This window comes from Lacerta agilis, chromosome 5 (genome assembly GCF_009819535.1).
Source record: "Lacerta agilis isolate rLacAgi1 chromosome 5, rLacAgi1.pri, whole genome shotgun sequence".
Lineage (NCBI taxonomy): Eukaryota > Metazoa > Chordata > Lepidosauria > Squamata > Lacertidae > Lacerta > Lacerta agilis.
In genome coordinates, this window is record NC_046316.1 from 36,808,130 (window position 1) to 36,825,900 (window position 17,771).

At 41.7% G+C, this 17,771-nt stretch overlaps 1 protein-coding gene across 16 annotated transcripts in view; it reads right to left on the reverse strand.

The window, feature by feature from the left end:
- Window positions 1-616: 616 nt before the first annotated feature.
- Window positions 617-17,771, reverse strand: part of JAKMIP3 (Janus kinase and microtubule interacting protein 3) — an 86,962-nt gene continuing 69,807 nt past the window's right edge. For 10 of the 16 annotated variants that reach the window (XM_033149366.1, XM_033149365.1, XM_033149364.1 and 7 more), the window contains 7 exons: window positions 16,475-16,540; window positions 14,834-14,902; window positions 14,662-14,739; window positions 5,587-5,790; window positions 4,985-5,050; window positions 2,816-2,857; window positions 617-669 (listed from right to left, as the gene is read on the reverse strand). In XM_033149366.1, coding sequence (XP_033005257.1) covers window positions 625-669; window positions 2,816-2,857; window positions 4,985-5,050; window positions 5,587-5,790; window positions 14,662-14,739; window positions 14,834-14,902; window positions 16,475-16,540 — 570 coding nt within the window. In that variant the 3' untranslated portion in view covers window positions 617-624. Of the gene's footprint in view, window positions 670-2,815; window positions 2,889-4,984; window positions 5,051-5,586; window positions 5,791-14,661; window positions 14,740-14,833; window positions 14,903-16,474; window positions 16,541-17,771 lie in introns of all 16 variants that reach the window. The other 6 variants (XM_033149369.1, XM_033149361.1, XM_033149363.1 and 3 more) reach the window with 2 other exon arrangements.

Sequence of the window (17,771 nt, forward strand, 5' to 3'; positions counted from 1 at the left end):
GAAATGAAACATGTATTTCTTAAATGATCACCACCACATATGATTAGGTGTAGTTCCCCATTTCTATTGGTTAAAAAACACTTTGAAATACAGTACCGTTTTTGTTGTCATTCAGCCATTCAGCCATTCATATTTTCGCCAGCCTGGAGCTCTTTGAGAGTCTTCCTTCAAGACATGTTAAGCAACTATGAACAACAGTAAAAAGGACCGAAGTACAAAACAGGACATGTTCACTTCTTTACAGAAGCAGTTTACTGCCTGCTTAGCAGGGAACCAAAATATATCCACTTCATCTGAATGAGTTTACTGCTTTTCATGTAAAGCTGAAGTTGTTTTTGAGCAGCAAAGTCAAGGCTTCCTTTAGAGAGAAGCCAGTAGTTGTTCATCAATTGGGGGTTTGTTTGTTTGTTTTGGCTTTCTTCTTTGACAATTCTAATACTGTACTAGTTTGTAAAAAGTTATACAGTTGCACTTATCAGAAGATCAGACTTCACTTCAAAATAAAATCCACACAAGTTCTTCTTTATAAAAATGGCCAAAAAGAGCAGATCTCCAGTCTTTATTGTCCAAGTACAGTTCACAGCCTAGTTTCTTGAAAAGGCAATGTCTCTTTCCTTACCATTGTTATATTGTTCCATATGAGACAGATTTCCTAGATTTCTCTCTGGGCTGAAAGAAAAAATATATATATAAACAATAGAAGCTAAAGTTACTTATGAATGGAGTATGAAACAAGACCTCTCTGTGTGTCTCAAACACATACCCCACTCCTTTGGGTCACATTTCAGTTTACCTTCCTCTGCCTCAGATAAACTTACTGGTGGAGAAACCCAATGTGCCCAAGTGATGGGGAAGATGAAGGGAGAAGGCAGCAATTTCGTAGCTGAGGAGGACCCTATACGAACAGGATGAGGAGCCAACTGCTTCTGCCCCAGGCTCAGCTGTGATGCCCCACTGCTGCCATCTGGGCACAGGCTGTACCACAGGGGTGGGCTAACCACTGACGAATTGGCCTTTTAAAAATTAACATTTGAACAAAGCACTCAGTGAAAAGCAAGCTGGAGCATATTGGATCATACATGCACTGGTCATTTGATTTCTGAGTATGAATGCCTATTTTTTTGTTAAAGTTATTGAAGACACTGACAGCACAATCCCATGCATATATACTTAGAAGAAAATCTAATGGCGTCCAGTAGGGCTTACTCCCAGGTTCATAGGGCTATAGGGCTAGGAGAGGAATTCAGCACGGCACTATTACAATTTTTCCATCAGTATAAGCATTTCTGATTAAACCATTTCCCCTCTCCTTCCCCATATACTATTTTTGGGTTCTCCTTATATCCCAGAGTTGATTTAGGGGAGGTGCATGGTCATATGGTGGTGGGTGGGAGGGGAGGGGAGGGAAGGAAGCCCCATTGCAATACAATTATTTAGCTGAATCCATCCCTTTGTTCAATGGGACTTGCTCCCAGATAATTGTTGCTTGGACTACAGTATAAATGAGCATACGGTCATTCTTTGAGCAGATAAAGTATTTCTTCTTCTCCACATTTTCTAGGGAAGTCTTGAATTCAGTATTTAAGTACAATTTTTCTGCTCTGGAATTTCTAGACTCAAAGCAAAGTCCACCAGGTCATCTAGAAAGCACAGCATCACTTTGCCTTTCAGATTCTTTGGCAAGCCAACCGGGGTGGGTCCAGGCTGTACAAGATCACATACAGCTTTACATAGCTGGCTGTCAAGCATCACAGGATCCAGCCCCCCACGGTAATAATAATAATTTATTATTCATGCCCTGCCCATCTAGCTGGGTTTCCCCAGCCACTCTGGGCAGCTTCCAACAGAATATTAAAATACAACAGTCTATTAAACATTAAAAGCTTCCCTAAACAGGGCTGCCTTCAGATGTCTTCTAAAAGTCTGGTAGTTGTTTTTCTCTTTGACATCTGGTGGGAAGGTGTTCCACAGGGCGGGTGCCACTACCGAGAAGGCCCTCTGCCTGGTTCCCTGTAACTTGGCTTCTCGCAGCGAGGGAACCGCCAGAAGGCCCTCGGCACTGGACCACAGTGTCCGGGCAAAATGATGGGAGTGGAGACGCTCCTTCAGGTATACTGGAGCGAGGCCGTTTAAGGCTTTAAAGGTCAGCACCAACACTTTGAATTTTGCTCGGAAACGTACTGTGAGCCAATGTAGGTCATTCAAGACCGGTGTTATGTGGTCTCGGCGGCCGCTCCCAATCACCAGTCTAGCTGCCGCATTCTGGATTACTTGCCAGGAATGGTAGGTTGCCAGGAATGGATAAGACAAGGAAAGTTCTTACCAATGCTGTTTATTCAATATACATAGAAAGAGGCTTAGAAATGCAGACACTTGAGGTAATGGCGCTGCTCCAAGTGAGTCGCCACCCCCTCCCACTTTCTTATTATGCAATATCACTATGGGTCCTGAAAATGTGCCTCCTGCCTCTGAGCTTCCTGCTCTCCTACTTTCAATGCCCGCTGGGTTCTGAGAGGGGGGGTCTGGAATGCTTTCTAAAGATATTATGTCTGTCGGCTGTCTCCCTTCTGGTGCTACTTCTTCCTCTCCCATTATTTCCCAGCTTTCCCCCTCATCTGCCTCTGAGCTGTGATCTCCCTCAAACCCCTGTTGTAATTCTGATCTGTCTTCTTCTTCTCTGGAAGGGTCAGGCTAGGGAGGCGGTCTCTACCATTCCTCCTCTGCCCAGTCTCTGACACTGGCTTTGTGAGAAGACAGAAGCAGAGCCTAGCAGGAAGCAGAGGACAAAGAGACAACTGGAAAACAAGAGACTTACCTCTAGCCGTTGCGTGGGCGTACTATGACCAAAGAATGAAAGCTAAAGAGAAAAATAAAAACAAAAATAAAAACTAAAAAAGGGGGAAACAAGGGAAAGGAAAGAGAGAAAAAGAAAAAGAAATTACAGTAAGCCTAGTGAGAAATGAGCAACAACTCGAGATGAGAGTAAAGCACAACAGTCTGTGGGAAAGAGGTGAAATAAGCATAGAACTAGGGCATAGTTCCAAACTGATCAGTATTTTAATGGATTTCATCCCCATGAACAGTATAGAGCAGACATCCTCAACTTGGTGCCTTCCAGAAGTTTTGGACCACAATTCTGATCACCCCTGCCTGACCATTGGCCGCAAAGACTGGGGATAATGGGATTGGATAACAAAACATCTGTAGGGAATCAGGATGGGAAAGGCTGAGAGAAAGGAGACTTGAAACTGGAACCCAAGAGGTTCAGAAAATGATGGGAAAACAAGTTAAATGAATCTTTATAGTTGCTTCTCCTTCCACATAATTTCCCATAATTGTTACTGTAATATCTCTGGGTTACTGACTTTAGTTGCTGGTGTGTAACTTTTAATGTCAATAAGTTATACAGTCATACCTCTGGTTGCGCTTGCTTCAGGTTGCGTTCGTCATGGGATACGAACGCACCGAACCCAGAAGTACCGAAACGGGTTACTTCCAGGTTCGGCGCTTTGAGCATGCGCAGATACGGCGCTTCAGGTTGCGGACCTTTCAGGTTGTGAACGGGGCTCCAGAACGGATCCCGTTCGCAACCAGAGGTACCACTGTATATGAGATTATGGATTTTGTGTATTGCTTCTACCCCTTGGTGCTGATGTGGTTATATATGTTACTGTCGTTATTTCTATTGTCTGGTTTCTGACCGTAATAAAGATCGTTTGATACTGTAATGTGAAAAGGGGAGTTTATGGCTGCATTTCATTCAAGCATAATAATAATAATAATAATAATAATAATAATAATAATTTATTTCTACCCCTCCCATCTGGCTGGGTTTCCCTCTGCCAACTTCCTCAATTCAAAGCCGAGTTGAAATTTCATGCTCTCTGTGATGTTAATCCCTTTAGCAGCAGGGAAAGTGTAGTATCCAGATAGCACAGCTATGCTTTTAACGATGCAGTCCTATAAATGTCTGTACAGAAGTAAGCCCCACTGAATTTACTGGGGCCCCTTCTCACATGTGCATATTCCTTGCCCTTTTCATTGCTTCTTATTCCCCCCCCCCCAAATAAAGTTCACTAACTTGTGAAAGTTGCATCAGAACCAGAATGTGAGCCCCTTGGTGCTACTGCAAGTCCAATACAGAACTCCTTTAACTTTTGTTAATCCTACACAGCAGGGGAAATGCCTGGCAGGCCAGAACCTTATCTCTTTTACTCCCTGTAGGCCAAATTGGGCAGGTGGGGTGGGCAAGGGCTACTCTTATGTCCTCTTGCGCAGCCATGTTCCTCTGGCACCAAACACTTTGCCTGCGGAACAAGCATACCACTAAATGGCTTCAATGTAGTGCTACATTGGATATAGCCCATTGTCTCCAGGCTGTTGCCTTCCTACCTGCCCTTTCCCTGAGGCCGCATCCACCGTACATATTTAAAGGAACTCTGGTAATTTTATTATATGAATATCCTGCCTTTCCTCCAAAGAACTCAGTGTGGCATACAGAGTTCTTCCCACCACAACTAGCACCACCCCATTTTAGCTTGACAACAGAGGTTGATTAGGCTGAGAGAGATTGACTGCCCCAAGGTCACCCAGAGAGCTCCATGGTTGCATGGGGGTTCAAACCATTGTATCCCAAGTCCTAGGCCAATACTATAACTATTACACCACGCTGGCTGTAACACACACACACTAGAATGAAATAAATTATGTGAAAACATATTTATGCTTGAAGAATCATTATTTGACTTCCAGAAGCCAAAACGCCAATTTAGTAAGAAACCACCCCTTTTCTACAACCCCATATGAATGTTCTTAATAACACTTGTGACTGAGCAGGTAATGATCAAGGCAATTCCTCCGTCCAACCAGATCATTTGGGAAATGACTAGCATTAAATGAGGCTGTTGGAAATAGTTATATACAAATCCTACTGCAATAGGCACACCTTATTCGCGTATTTCAGGGTTGTCATTACTATACATACCTTTTCTTCTAATTCCTTTATTTGTCTTTTTTGAGCTTCAATTCTTTCTTCTAGCTCTTTAATTCTCTGTGAAAAGTAAATTTCTGTGTGAATACTTCCATTCTGGGGAGTAACATTTTAACCTGAACATTTTTTCAAACACTTCAGGAAGGGGCTTAGCTAGGGGCTGTGATGCAGACACCTCTGATTCCTTGTATATGTACAAAATTCTGATAAATTTCACAATACCTCCAGTGCCTTGGTTCACATGAATGAACTTACAGGTCTGTGGCTGCAGACAGTCTTTCGGGTAGCTTGGTCCTGAGTTGTTGCTATATCATGGTTTAGAGTAACAGCGTGGATGAAACTCGGGTGCAATGAAAAGCCAGTGCACCTCTTTCGCAGGTTTCTATCTGCTTGAGGGAGCTTCTTCAACCAAGGAACATAAAAAAGTCCTTCTGGATCAGGCCAATGGGCCCATCTAGTCCAGCAACCTGTGGCCACCCAGATGCATGTAGGAAGCCTGAAAGCTAGACACAAGCACAACGGCACTCTCCTCTCCTATGGTTTCCAGCAAGTGGCATTCAGAAGCATTGGAGCATCTCCTCCTACCCAAAGCATACCTGTTGCGCATGCTGAATGTGCTCCATTCGTTCACGGAGGATCTGGGCATCCCTTTCTCGGAGTTCGCTCATCACCTGACGCTTCCATTGTTCCACAGCATTCTTCAGCTTCTCTCTTTCATCTTCTGAGAGGATTTCGGACATTTTGGCTCCCGCTTCCTGCTGCAGGGCATCGTAAAGCATGGCTTCCAATTCCAAAATGTGCTAAATGAAAGGAGGAAAGGGGGAATTATTTGTTCACTGTGAGGCTTGCTATTTGCATTAGGCTCTTGCAATACTTGCTCTGTGGCTTTTTGCCTTTTGTTCCTTGCTGTGGGTGCTTAATTGTGCTCGTGCATGCCAGTTTTTATTCACCACATACAAGATCATTGCCACCCAAATATCAGACCCTGTTCATAACTAATTTAATCCGGTTTTGCCCTTTTTCAAAGTTTTTGTTTGTTTGTTTGTTTGTTTTAAGAAAACCAGCTGCCAAAACCCTTTTTCTGATGACTGAAAGTCCTTTGTGCAACATTAAACCCCCGTTTGGAAGTACCCTGAGTCTAGCATGAGAGTGGGTCTGAAATATCCATTGTGTAAGGTGTGGTAAAGAGGGAGATTTCAATAGCTAGTGTGAAACATGGTGGACAGATTGCTTGTGAGGGCAAACCACCACCAGCATATCACGCCTTGCTTGAAGGAATTGCACTGGCAGCCAGTCTGATACCAGGGCAGGTTCAAGGTGTTGGTACTGACATGGAAGGCACAAACATATCCAGCTCAGGTCCAAGTTACTTGAGAAAACCCTTTACCCCTTTATACCCAGAAGGTTACTGTGGTTTGTCAGAAAGCTTCTCCTCAAGGTTCCAAAGAGATCAGAAGCCCACTCCACAGAAACGTGGTGCAGAGTTTTCAGTGTGGCTGCCCCTGTTCTGTGGAACAGCATCCCCAGGCACACACTGTTTGTACTTTGTGGAAACAACATAGGCCATTTTTGTTTCAACAGGCTTTCCCAGCAGGATAAAAAGGTCTCTGCCTTGGACTTCCGGTTAGGTGCCGAGTCAATGGCGGACGGGAGTCCGACGGCTCCGTCCTCCGTTAGGCGATAGGGAGCTCCGTGCCTGCGCCACGGGTCCCTTAAAGCCACGGGAAGAGCGTCCCGTGGACCGACAGCTTCGTGGGTCCCAGACGTGCTGTCTCCGCTCCTGATTTACCCTCGTAAGGGGGGGAATCGGGTGAGCGGAGCTCCAGCACGGGACTGAAGAAGCGGCTGCCTGCGGAGGATCAAAGCAGCGATCCCGCCAGACCTGAGCACCCGGCACTTCCTACATAGAAACTTCCAAAGAAACTCTGTAAGTCAAAATTTTGGATTATTTCACAAGTTTAAAGAGCACTGCTTGCAGAGGAAACTCTAAAAGGAAGCCTGTTCCCTTTGAACTGTTTGCGCGAGCTTGGTAGCGCTAAAGGATCAAAGCCGCGGCTAACGGGAAAGTTTTGCGAACTCTGCCAAACTTTTTAAAAGTGATTTAAAAGTTGTTTAAAGTTTGTTTAAAGTTCCAAAAACAGTTGATATGGCAAAAGAAGAAGCCCCTCACCCTCTGGATTAGGATTCCGGGTCAGTAGCGGGCTGGGTTATATTGTTGCCATTTTTTCTTTGTTGGTGTTCCAGTGTTACAGTGACTGTTTACCAGTGGAGATACTTTGACTCTTTTACAGCCAGATACAAGTTACTTTAAAGACTTGGTGGTTACACTGCAAGTGAGAAAACAGCTACTGGCTTGGGCTATTTAAAATAGACTCTTCTTGGCTTTAAGGAATTTACAATTTTGAAAAACCTGAACTCTTTGCCTAAAAGTTGGATTAATGGACTATTGTGGACTCCTGGCTCAGCAGCCTCTTTGTTCTCAGAAGGCTAGCTGCAGGCCACCTGGTGTTTACTTTTGGGACTGTTGGTCTTCTGCTGTGAATGTCTGAGATTGTTACTATAGCAACTGGAGTGACCTTGAGATTACAGTTACAGAGCCCACAAGGAATGGAACTTAGATCTAAAGGAACTGGCTCTGAAAAAAGGAAAGGCTCTGTTTCCTTAACTCTTCAGGAACAAATGGAGAAATTGGCTGCAAGTGTTGCAGAAATTGCAGAAGGCCTAAAAAGTGTCACCGAAGGGTTGAAGCAAACACAAGAATCGGTTAATGCTATTGGTGCATCAGTGAATACAACAGTTAACTCTGCAATAGAAAAGCTCCAAGTGGATATTAAGGCCGATATTAAAGCCTCCACCCAAACGCTAGAAAAATCGATTGGCCAAATTGAGGAAAACGTAAGAAAGAACAGAGACGAAATCAATAAAATTGGGCAGGAGGTGACCACGTTAAAAAAGGACTCGGAGGAAATCAAAGTGGTCAGAGAAAAAATAAAAAAGGTGGAGGAAAAATTGGATAATTTAGATTTGGAGCAGATTGAAAATATTGGAACACGACAGAGGACTGTGGAAGAGTCTCTTGCCTTTTTGCAACTACATCAGAGAGAAGGAAACCTAAGAATAAGGGGTCTTCCAGAATTGGAGGGGGAAGACCTGAAAGCCTATATTGTGAAACTATTCTCGACTTTTTGGGAGCTAGAAGAGGTAAACGTCTCAGCACGCATAGTGAAGGCCTTCAGATTCGGACCAAGAGGTTCCAGAGGAAAGAAAAGCACCAAAACAGTCAGTGACTGTTTGATTGTGCTACACGATAGGCACGACAGAGACTACTTTCTGGATTTACACTATAGAAACAACCTGGTGGTACAGCAGAATAAAGTAATTTTTTACAAGGATATCCCCAGATTCTTTTTAGATAAAAGAGCTCCCTATAACGACCTGGTGACGGAGCTAAGAAGAAGAAAAATCTCCTTCAGTTGGGAATTTCCAGAAGGCCTGGCATTTACGTTTGAAGGGAAAAAGATAAGAATAAGGTCCTTGGCGGATAAGCAAAAGTTTTTGGACAAGCATCTGGAACATTTCAAAGGAACTCCATTGGATCCAGCACAGTTCTACAAGTTTCCAGAAGTATTTCCACCACCGCCGGGACCACCAGGACCAAGCCAAGATCCAGAACAAGATAAGAAAGGACAGGCAACTGGAGGAGAGGAATAAACAAAGAAATGGCGCTCAAGTTAATGACTTGGAACGTTCGGGGATTAAACCAGAGACCAAAGAGACGCAGAGTGTTTTACAGCATAGAAAAGAAGAATTTGGATATAATATGTCTACAGGAAACCCACATAGTTCGGCGTCACAGGAGATTGTTACAGAACAAAAAATTAGGCCAAGAATTCATATCATCGGATAAGGTCAAGAAGAGAGGAGTAGTGATTTATGCAAAGGAGAAATATAGCCCAAGACAGCTATTTAAAGATGAAGAAGGGAGATACATCGCAATTGAAATTAATGTACAAGGCGAAAAATTTTTAATCCTGGGACTCTATGCACCAAATGATGGAAAGTCGATTTTTTACAAAAAAATCCATGACTTGCTGTTGGATTATTTGGACTATAAGGTAGTTTGCCTTGGAGACTTTAACGGGGCAGTTTCCACATTAATGGACAGATCTCAAAGAACAAAATTAACAAATGATGGGAAACTCCCAAAGACTTTTTTTGAAATGGTGGACAATTTGAACTTGGTAGATTCTTGGAGATTAAAAAACCCCACAGAAACAGAGGCAACGTATTTCAGCGAATCTCAGCAGTCATGGTCGAGGATAGATTATATCTGGATCTCGAATGAATTGGCTCCAAAATTACAAAAAGCAGAAATCGGTCCTAAAACGCTTTCAGACCACAATCCGGTACAGGCAAACCTAAAAATGATTTCCAAGGATTCTTTTAGGTGGAGAATGGATGATGCATTGATGAGAGATACCAAGCTAGTAGAAAGAGCGGCGAAAAAGATGAAAGAATATTTTCAAATCAATTGGAACTCAGATGTGGAGAAAAGGATTGCTTGGGATGCAAGTAAGGCGGTAATGAGAGGATTCCTCATTAGTGAAAAGGCAAAAAAGAAGAAACAACAAAGTGTAGAGATGGAGAGACTGTTGAAATTAATCAAAGAAAAGGAAAAAGAACTAAGAGGACATCCCAGATGTGTTAAAATTCAAAAAGAAATCAAATACTTGCAATCCCAATACGCTAATATCATGAATCAAGACATCGAATGGAAAGTGAAAATGATGAAACAAAGAACATTTGAATCTGCAAATAAATGTGGAAAACTACTAGCTTGGCAATTAAAGAAAAGACAAAAGGCAAATGTCATCAGTAAATTGGTAGTAAATGGAAAAAATGTAGAGAAACCGGAGGAAATCAGATGGTGTTTCCAGAGATTCTATAAACAACTGTACAAGGAGGAGAAGACAGATGAAGCAGAGATAGACCGATTCCTGGAGAAAAATGGATTGCAAAAGGTCCCAGAGGAAAAACTAATAACTCTCAACCACCCAATAACGACACAAGAAATAGAAGATGCAATAAACAACATGCAATTGGGGAAGGCTCCAGGACCGGATGGATTAACAGCAAAATATTACAAGACATTGAAAGACTGGCTATCACAGCCGTTAAGAGAAATTTGCAATAGAATACTAGAAGGAGATAGGGCACCAGAGACGTGGAAAGAAGCCTTTATCACACTGATCTTAAAACCAGATACTGACAAGACTCTAATGAAAAACTATCGTCCAATATCCCTTTTGAATGTGGATTATAAAATCTTTGCAAATGTTTTGGCTACAAGGTTGAAAAGAGTGTTGAAAGATTATATACATAGAGACCAAGCAGGTTTCTTGCCAGGAAGGCAAATAAGCAACAATACGAGGATCATTGTGGACATTTTAGAAAAACTGGAGAGAGACATAAACACAGATGCAGCACTACTGTTTGTTGATGCAGAGAAAGCTTTTGATAAAGTATCCTGGACATTTATGAAAAAGAATTTGGAAAAGATGGGAGTTGGAGAAAAAATTTTAAATGGCATAAAGGCCATTTACACAGAACAAAGAGCAAAAGTTATTGTAAACAGTGTGATATCGGAGGAGATCGAAGTAGAGAAAGGAACAAGACAAGGGTGCCCTATCTCCCCTTTACTTTTTATTACGGTCCTGGAAGTCCTTCTGAATATGATTCGGAAAGATAAACAGACAAAAGGAATTAAAGTGGGAGAGAAGGAATACAAATTACGTGCCTTCGCGGACGATTTGATGCTATCCCTGCAAGAACCAGAAGGCAGCGTCCCCAGAGCCTTGGAATTAATCGAACAATTTGGACTTGTAGCTGGCTTTAAATTAAATAAGCAGAAAACCAAAGTTCTAGGTAAAAATATGAGTGCAGAACAGATCCAAAGAATTCAAGAAGCCACAGGCCTCAATTTTGTTAAATCGGTAAAATATCTAGGTATCAATCTCACAAGTAAGAACTTGAACCTGTATAAGGACAATTATGAAAAACTGTGGACGGAGATAAAAAAAGATATGGAGATCTGGACAAGACTTAAACTGTCGTTAATGGGAAGAATAGCAGTGGTCAAAATGAATGTCCTACCAAGGATGCTGTTTTTATTCCAAGCCATACCAATTTTGGACAAATTAGACTGTTTTAAAAAATGGCAAAAGGACCTATCGAAATTTATATGGCAGGGCAAAAAGCCAAGAATAAAATTTAAGATTTTAACAGACTCTAAAGACAGAGGAGGCTTTGCCCTGCCGGACTTAAGGCTTTATTTTGAAGCTGCGGCCTTTTGCTGGTTAAAGGATTGGTTTAAACTAGAGAATGTTGATGTGTTGGACTTGGAGGGACACGATAATATGTTTGGTTGGCATGCATACCTTTGGTATGACAAGGCGAAAATCCACAGAACTTTTAAGTCTCATATTGTGAGAAAATCCCTATACCAGGTTTGGACTAGATACAAAGACTTGTTTGAGAGAAAGACTCCTAGATGGATCTCCCCAGTGGAGGCCAAGGCATATAAGAGACCGAATATGTCTGCAAACTGGTTAAGATATATGGACATATTGCAGCAGGAAGGGGACTCCTTTAAGCTAAAAAGCTATGATCAAGTAAAAAGTCAGGTCCCCGACTGGCTGCACTATTATCAGGTTTACGAAACATTTAAAATGGACAAAAAAATTGGTTTTCAAGTAGAAAAATCAAAACTGGAAACAGAACTGATAGAATCGAACTTTAAAAACCTTTCCAAAATGTATAACCTTTTGCTAGAGTGGCATACAAAAGATGAATTGGTTAAATCGTCAATGATAGATTGGGCAAAAGATGTCGGACATAATATTATGATGGATGACTGGGAGAGATTGTGGCAAAAAGGTATTAAATTTACTGCTTGTCATGGTTTAAGAGAAAATATAATGAAAATGGTTTATAGATGGTACTTGACACCAGTTAAGATTGCTAAGATGAATACCAAAATGTCAGATGTATGTTGGAAATGTAAACATGCGAAAGGTACCTTTTTTCATATGTGGTGGTTGTGCCCAGTGGTAAGTGCCTTCTGGGATAAGATTTATAATGAGCTTAAGAAGGTAATGAAAGTTACCTTTTGTAAGAAACCAGAGGCATTTCTCCTGAGCATAACCAATGAAGAGATACCCAGTCAGGATAGAGTGTTTTTTATGTATGCCACAACAGCAGCTAGAATTTTATTGGCAAGAACATGGAAAGGTGAAGAGATACCAACGGTGGAGGAATGGCAGATGAAGATGATGGAATATATGGAACTCGCAGAACTGACCGTCAGAATCCGAGACCAGAGGGAGGGGAAGGCGTCGCAGGAGTGGAAAAAATTCAAAGACTATTTGATTAAATCAGTTAAACTGAATATTTGAGCAGAATTAAACAGAACATCGGCTTTGGTAGATATCTATTAGATATGAATGGTAAGAGGAATTGTTGTTATGTGTCAAAATATGTTAAGATAGACTGTTAAGATAATATACATAGTGACTGAGATATTTGATTAAGTGAAAGCTAAGTATATTAAAATTTGGGTAAAAGTGATTTGAATAATATATAAAGCTACCTTGAAGAAGTATATGTTTTTCGAAGACAGTGGAGGGAACGGGGGAAGTCCCCAAATAGAGAAGTCAGAAACAAGAAATATTCAAAGAAAGATATTGGTTAAGGTTTGTATATGTTATTTTTATGTCTTTATTGTTGTTATTGTTTTTAATGTTGATTATGTTCATTGTTTATTGTTGATTATGTTCAATGTTTATTGTGTTTTTTTATTGATGTCTATGCTATGTGTTGTTGCTGTATTTTGTTCTCTTTTTTCTATTGGAAAATAATAAAATCTTTAAAAAAAAAAAAAAAGGTCTCTGCCTTAAATGTTCACTTTCTATTGTTTTAAAATCTTTTTTGGGGGGGGGCAGTTCTGTACTGTTTAAAAACTACTTCCACTGGGTTTTTCTTATTTTATTTTATGACTGCAGATCAGCTTGAGACATATTGTGAAAAAGGAGATTCATAAATGAAATGACAACAACAGCAATAAATTCAATGGAAATGGGGGGGGGGAGGAAGCTTTGGAGACAACATAGTGTCCGAGTGCAAGAAGCGACTCATTTTGCATGTCAAAGTCTTTCCAAAGTGCTACTTCGCTGCTGATATAGCTGTGCAAGAGTGGTGGGTATTGGGTTGTGCCATGTCTGCCTCAATTGAGTACTTCCAGTTAAACTCCTAATCATTTTCTTTTTATTTAAATGGACATGCATTGTTGTACAAGCAGCACTAGGTCCAAGAAAACAACCAACGCCTCCATGGCGGCTTGTCATCAGCCACCACCCACTAGATAGATTCACTGGAATACACATAGATAGCAGGGAGAGCCTTTTATTTGTGAGGAATAAAAGTCCTTGGAGTATTCTGGATAAGCCTCTTCCTCTCACTTTTAAAGGTGTGGGTGGAATGTGTTTGATACGAAATGATTTCCATATTCCTGCCACGACTCCGACAATAGTACAGAGAATGCTCCGTGGTGTTGCCCTGTCTAAGATAATGCAGAAATCCCTTCTGTGCATTAGGCAAAGTCTGCAGGGAGCTTTCATTTCACACATCAGTTCATAATCCCTGATATATTGTTATGTGCGCATAATAATGTGGAAGCATGATAACCTGAGTCTCTGTGCTAGAAAGAGGGCGCACAGAGGGTTAATCAGCTATGCTATGTCCCTCAGATATGTCTATCAATGGATACTTCTCAGGCTTGCGGCAATAAACTTCTTGTTGCCAACATTCTTACTGATCCAGCTTTTGTACCTTTGAAAGCAGAGTGGAATACAGAAATTAAGTGTGGAAAACTTCCCCTTTCATATTGTCTTAATGCCGGGGGGGGGGGAACGACACATCCACCCTGCTTTTTGTACCAAACCACTTCTCATGTTCTCTTTCGCTGTGTACTCAGAATCACAAGCGAACAACAGAGAACCTGCACAGACAACGCTGACACCAAACCCTACACATATTAAGTAAAACAGAAACATCCTCACCCTACCCCACCCATCTCCCCATCCCACCCACCTCTCTCCCCCTTCTCTCCCTAATGTCTCAACAACAACAACCGATTTGTAAAAATGTTATATGGAAAAATACGAGAGAGACATTGCATTACCCCTGTAAATCAAGAAAATCTTTAATAATTAAAAAAAAAAGAATCACTGTCTCCTCTTAACATGAAAGGGCATTTGCAAACTGCCTTAGTTAAAACTCCGGCATTTTTCTTAAGAGAAATTGTAGGAGCAATGCAGTTCCTAAAACAAAGAGTATTTTGTTAAAGGAGTATCCCCTATTCCCTAACACTGAGTAAGTTGATCATAATCATTCTCATGACACATGACACAATCAGAGAGTAACTGGGACTTATTTTGGATGAACTACTCCATTAAGTCATGAAACCGAGTCTGTTTTGTTTCTCTATAACATCTGTTCTTCAACTCTCAGTTTTAACTAAAAGGCTTCTATCAGCCGATGGAATATGGAATGGTCACTCTCATTCAGGTTGTTTGAATCTTCCAAGAATTTAATCTTCCAAGAATTCAACTTACCTTATGTGCTTGGTCTAAGGACTGCTTCCTGTAATCAAGTTCATCATCCAAATATCCCTTTTGTTTACTAAATAGTTCCTAAAGACGGAAAGAGATTTCAGTTATACTGGCTATTTTTCTATCTGCTGTGTGGGATTCGTTTTTAATTTTTTTGTATAAGTTCTTGTATTACCTTTTCGTTTTCTAGATCTATCATCTTCTGCTGTAGAGCTGATTCTGTTACTTCTATCTGCTGCAGCCACTACACAGACATGATGAGGGGAAAAAATCCAAGTCAGATAAGCAGATTTGACGAATTAGTACTTGTCAGAAGTTCTCTTTAATTATTGCCCTCATATTACTGATCAATTAGACACAAAACAAAGATGCTCCGGTATATTGCTATCTTATAAACCACAAACAAAAAACAACAGAATGATCAACTAGTTCCTTGAGTATGGTAATGATTACCAAGAATGCAATGAGGATATTCAGAGTATTGCATTTGCTGTTGAACAGAAGTGTGGAACCTCAGATTGCCCAGGTGAGCATGTGGCCATTGTTCTGAAAAAAGATCCCTACCCCTTGTCTTGACTGTGCTTAAGACTGCTGCCCACAGGGTATTATGAACAGCAAAATGAAGTGCTGAGTTATGACAGCTATGTAGTCCAAATGGGGCTACCAAGGACAAAAGAGAGCTATCAGCATGCTTTGGAGAGCATGATATCAACTCACAAGGAATGAGCATGCTCATGGCCAAAGAATGCTGAATATCTGTAAGGTAGGGGAACAGAAATAGGAGGGGTGTGTGTGTGTGTGTGTGTGTGTGTGTGTGTGAATGTGATGGAGTGCCCTGAAAGCTGGCACAATGAACAGCAGTACTCCACACTATGCCCATTCGTTACAGGTCCCACTTATATCAATTCAACTGTCATAGACATTTCTAAGGAGTATCATTCAAATGGAAATGGCCCTTTATGACATCACCTACCATGTTAACCAATTCACAAGGTATTCTTTGGCTTACTGTTGCCTTAATCACGCAGGTGCCAGCTGCAATGGTCGCCCTAGGGGCATCGTCTCAGCACCATCAGTGTCTGACTGTTAACCAGAAGGTTGGTAATTTGGGCCCATCCAGGGACAGCTGTGGGCAGGATCCCTGGCTTGCAAGGGGTTGGCTGGAGGACCCTCAAGATCCCTTCCAACTCTGCAATTCTATGATTCTTTGTAGCTCTTCCTTGAGAACAAGAGTGTCCCAATATATGTGCTACACATTGTAGTGCTAGCATAAAAATGCTTCGCCTTGAGGCAAGAAATTGCCTTCTGATGCACTATTCTACATGTTCTGGTGGTGGCATGGGGAAGTGAAATGCATGGGGGGCATTTCAATCAGCATCTACTAAGTAATGTGTAGCCCAGGGGTGCTTCCTTATGGGGACTTAATTTTCAAATGAATTGTTGACATACTGCATATTGGTACCAGGGCTGGTGTGTGTGTGTGTTTATTTTTTTAATTATTTGATTTCCCTCAGAAAGGGTAAATCTGAATTAAATTGGAGGGGGGAGCACAAACAAAGCTAATATTTTTAGGCCAATAACATTGTGGGTGCTGCAAAAAAACAACAACCCTGCATGTGTGAAAAGTACCAATTTCACAATAAACACCTGTACGGAAGCATTCCTAATCTTAGAAACAGCTTTGAATGCAGGGTGGACGAGGAGTGGGAAAATACCAGCCCTGTCACTATACTCCCACTGATCATGACTGTGCTATACCTGAGAAACCACTCACTGAATATCTCTCAGAATGGGAGGGGGGAACCATGCTCATTACCTTTTCGGCCAGTGTCAAAACTGTCCGAGCTTGTATAACAACTACTTGCTCGTCATTCGTTAGGTTCTGCGGCAAGAACAAAACAGAATTGTCATCAGAACACATGCCTTTTCATCTTTTTTGCCATAGCCAAATTATGCCAGGAGAGCAGAGCAGCTCTCGGCATGGTGGCATCACATTGCACACTGTGTTTTCCTAGATCGGGAAGGGGGAACCTGTTGTCAGACTCGATTCCTACCAGCCCCAGCCAGGAAGGACAAGGATCAGGGATGAGATGGGAGTTGAGTGTCCCATGACACCTGGAGGGCCACAGGTCCCCCCTCTCTGACCTAGATATTATGGAGCAAAAGGAGAATGGCATATGGAGATACAGCAGCTCCATGTCTCACATGACCTAGCCCCGCTTCCCAAAGAGCGCCTCTTTTTTTGCACACAGGGAGGTTCTACATATAGCCAAAGTCTTCTACACAGCTCCTTTAGAGAAATCGTAAGTATACAGAAGAGAACTGCAGCTCAGATCTACAAGCGTGATGTACAGAAGAAGCCAGCAGTAGTGGGTGGCGTTGTGCCGCTGCTCCCACTTTCAGGGATGGCACGAGGGCAGGGCAGAGTAGCAGTAGGGTTGGTGGCATGCAGTTGCACTGGTGGAGCCAGTCCAGCATTTTCGCACTGGTGTGCCCACACAGCCCCAAGCTTACCACTGCCTTACCCCCGCCCCCAGTAAGTAGCAGCAATGCTGCTGCTTTAGGTTGAGTGGCCCTTCCCCATGGCACCAGCAACTCCTGAAATAGACAGCAAATAACAAAGATGCAAATGCCAGCACTTTTAAATCCCACTGATCAGAAATCAGCCAGGCTCCATCTTTGTGCGGATCATCAAATAAACCAACAAGCAGTTCAGCAGAATCACTTGTAACTTACATGGGGTCAGTAGTGAATTGAAGAGTTTGACCCAGGAAATAAGAATTTATGTAGCACAATTTTGTACCATTTTTAAAAGAAATAATTTAAATTTTGTTCACCTTAGGCTCTATCTTGAATCTATTCTATTTGACAGAGCTAAAGTCTCAAAATTATTAAAATGCTTGTCAAAAGAAGCAAAAAACAAAGACTGGAAAAGCATTGGGGGGGGGAGAGAAAGAGCTTGCCTACTCATGAATTGGTTTTGCTTTGTTAAAGAAAAGTAGTGTAAAATTAAATAGCCAACATTAAGGTGGTGTGGGAAAAACCATAAAGGGCCTTATCGGCATATAATAGCAAAGGGCATGCAAATATTGACCTGTATTGACTTGTCCCAG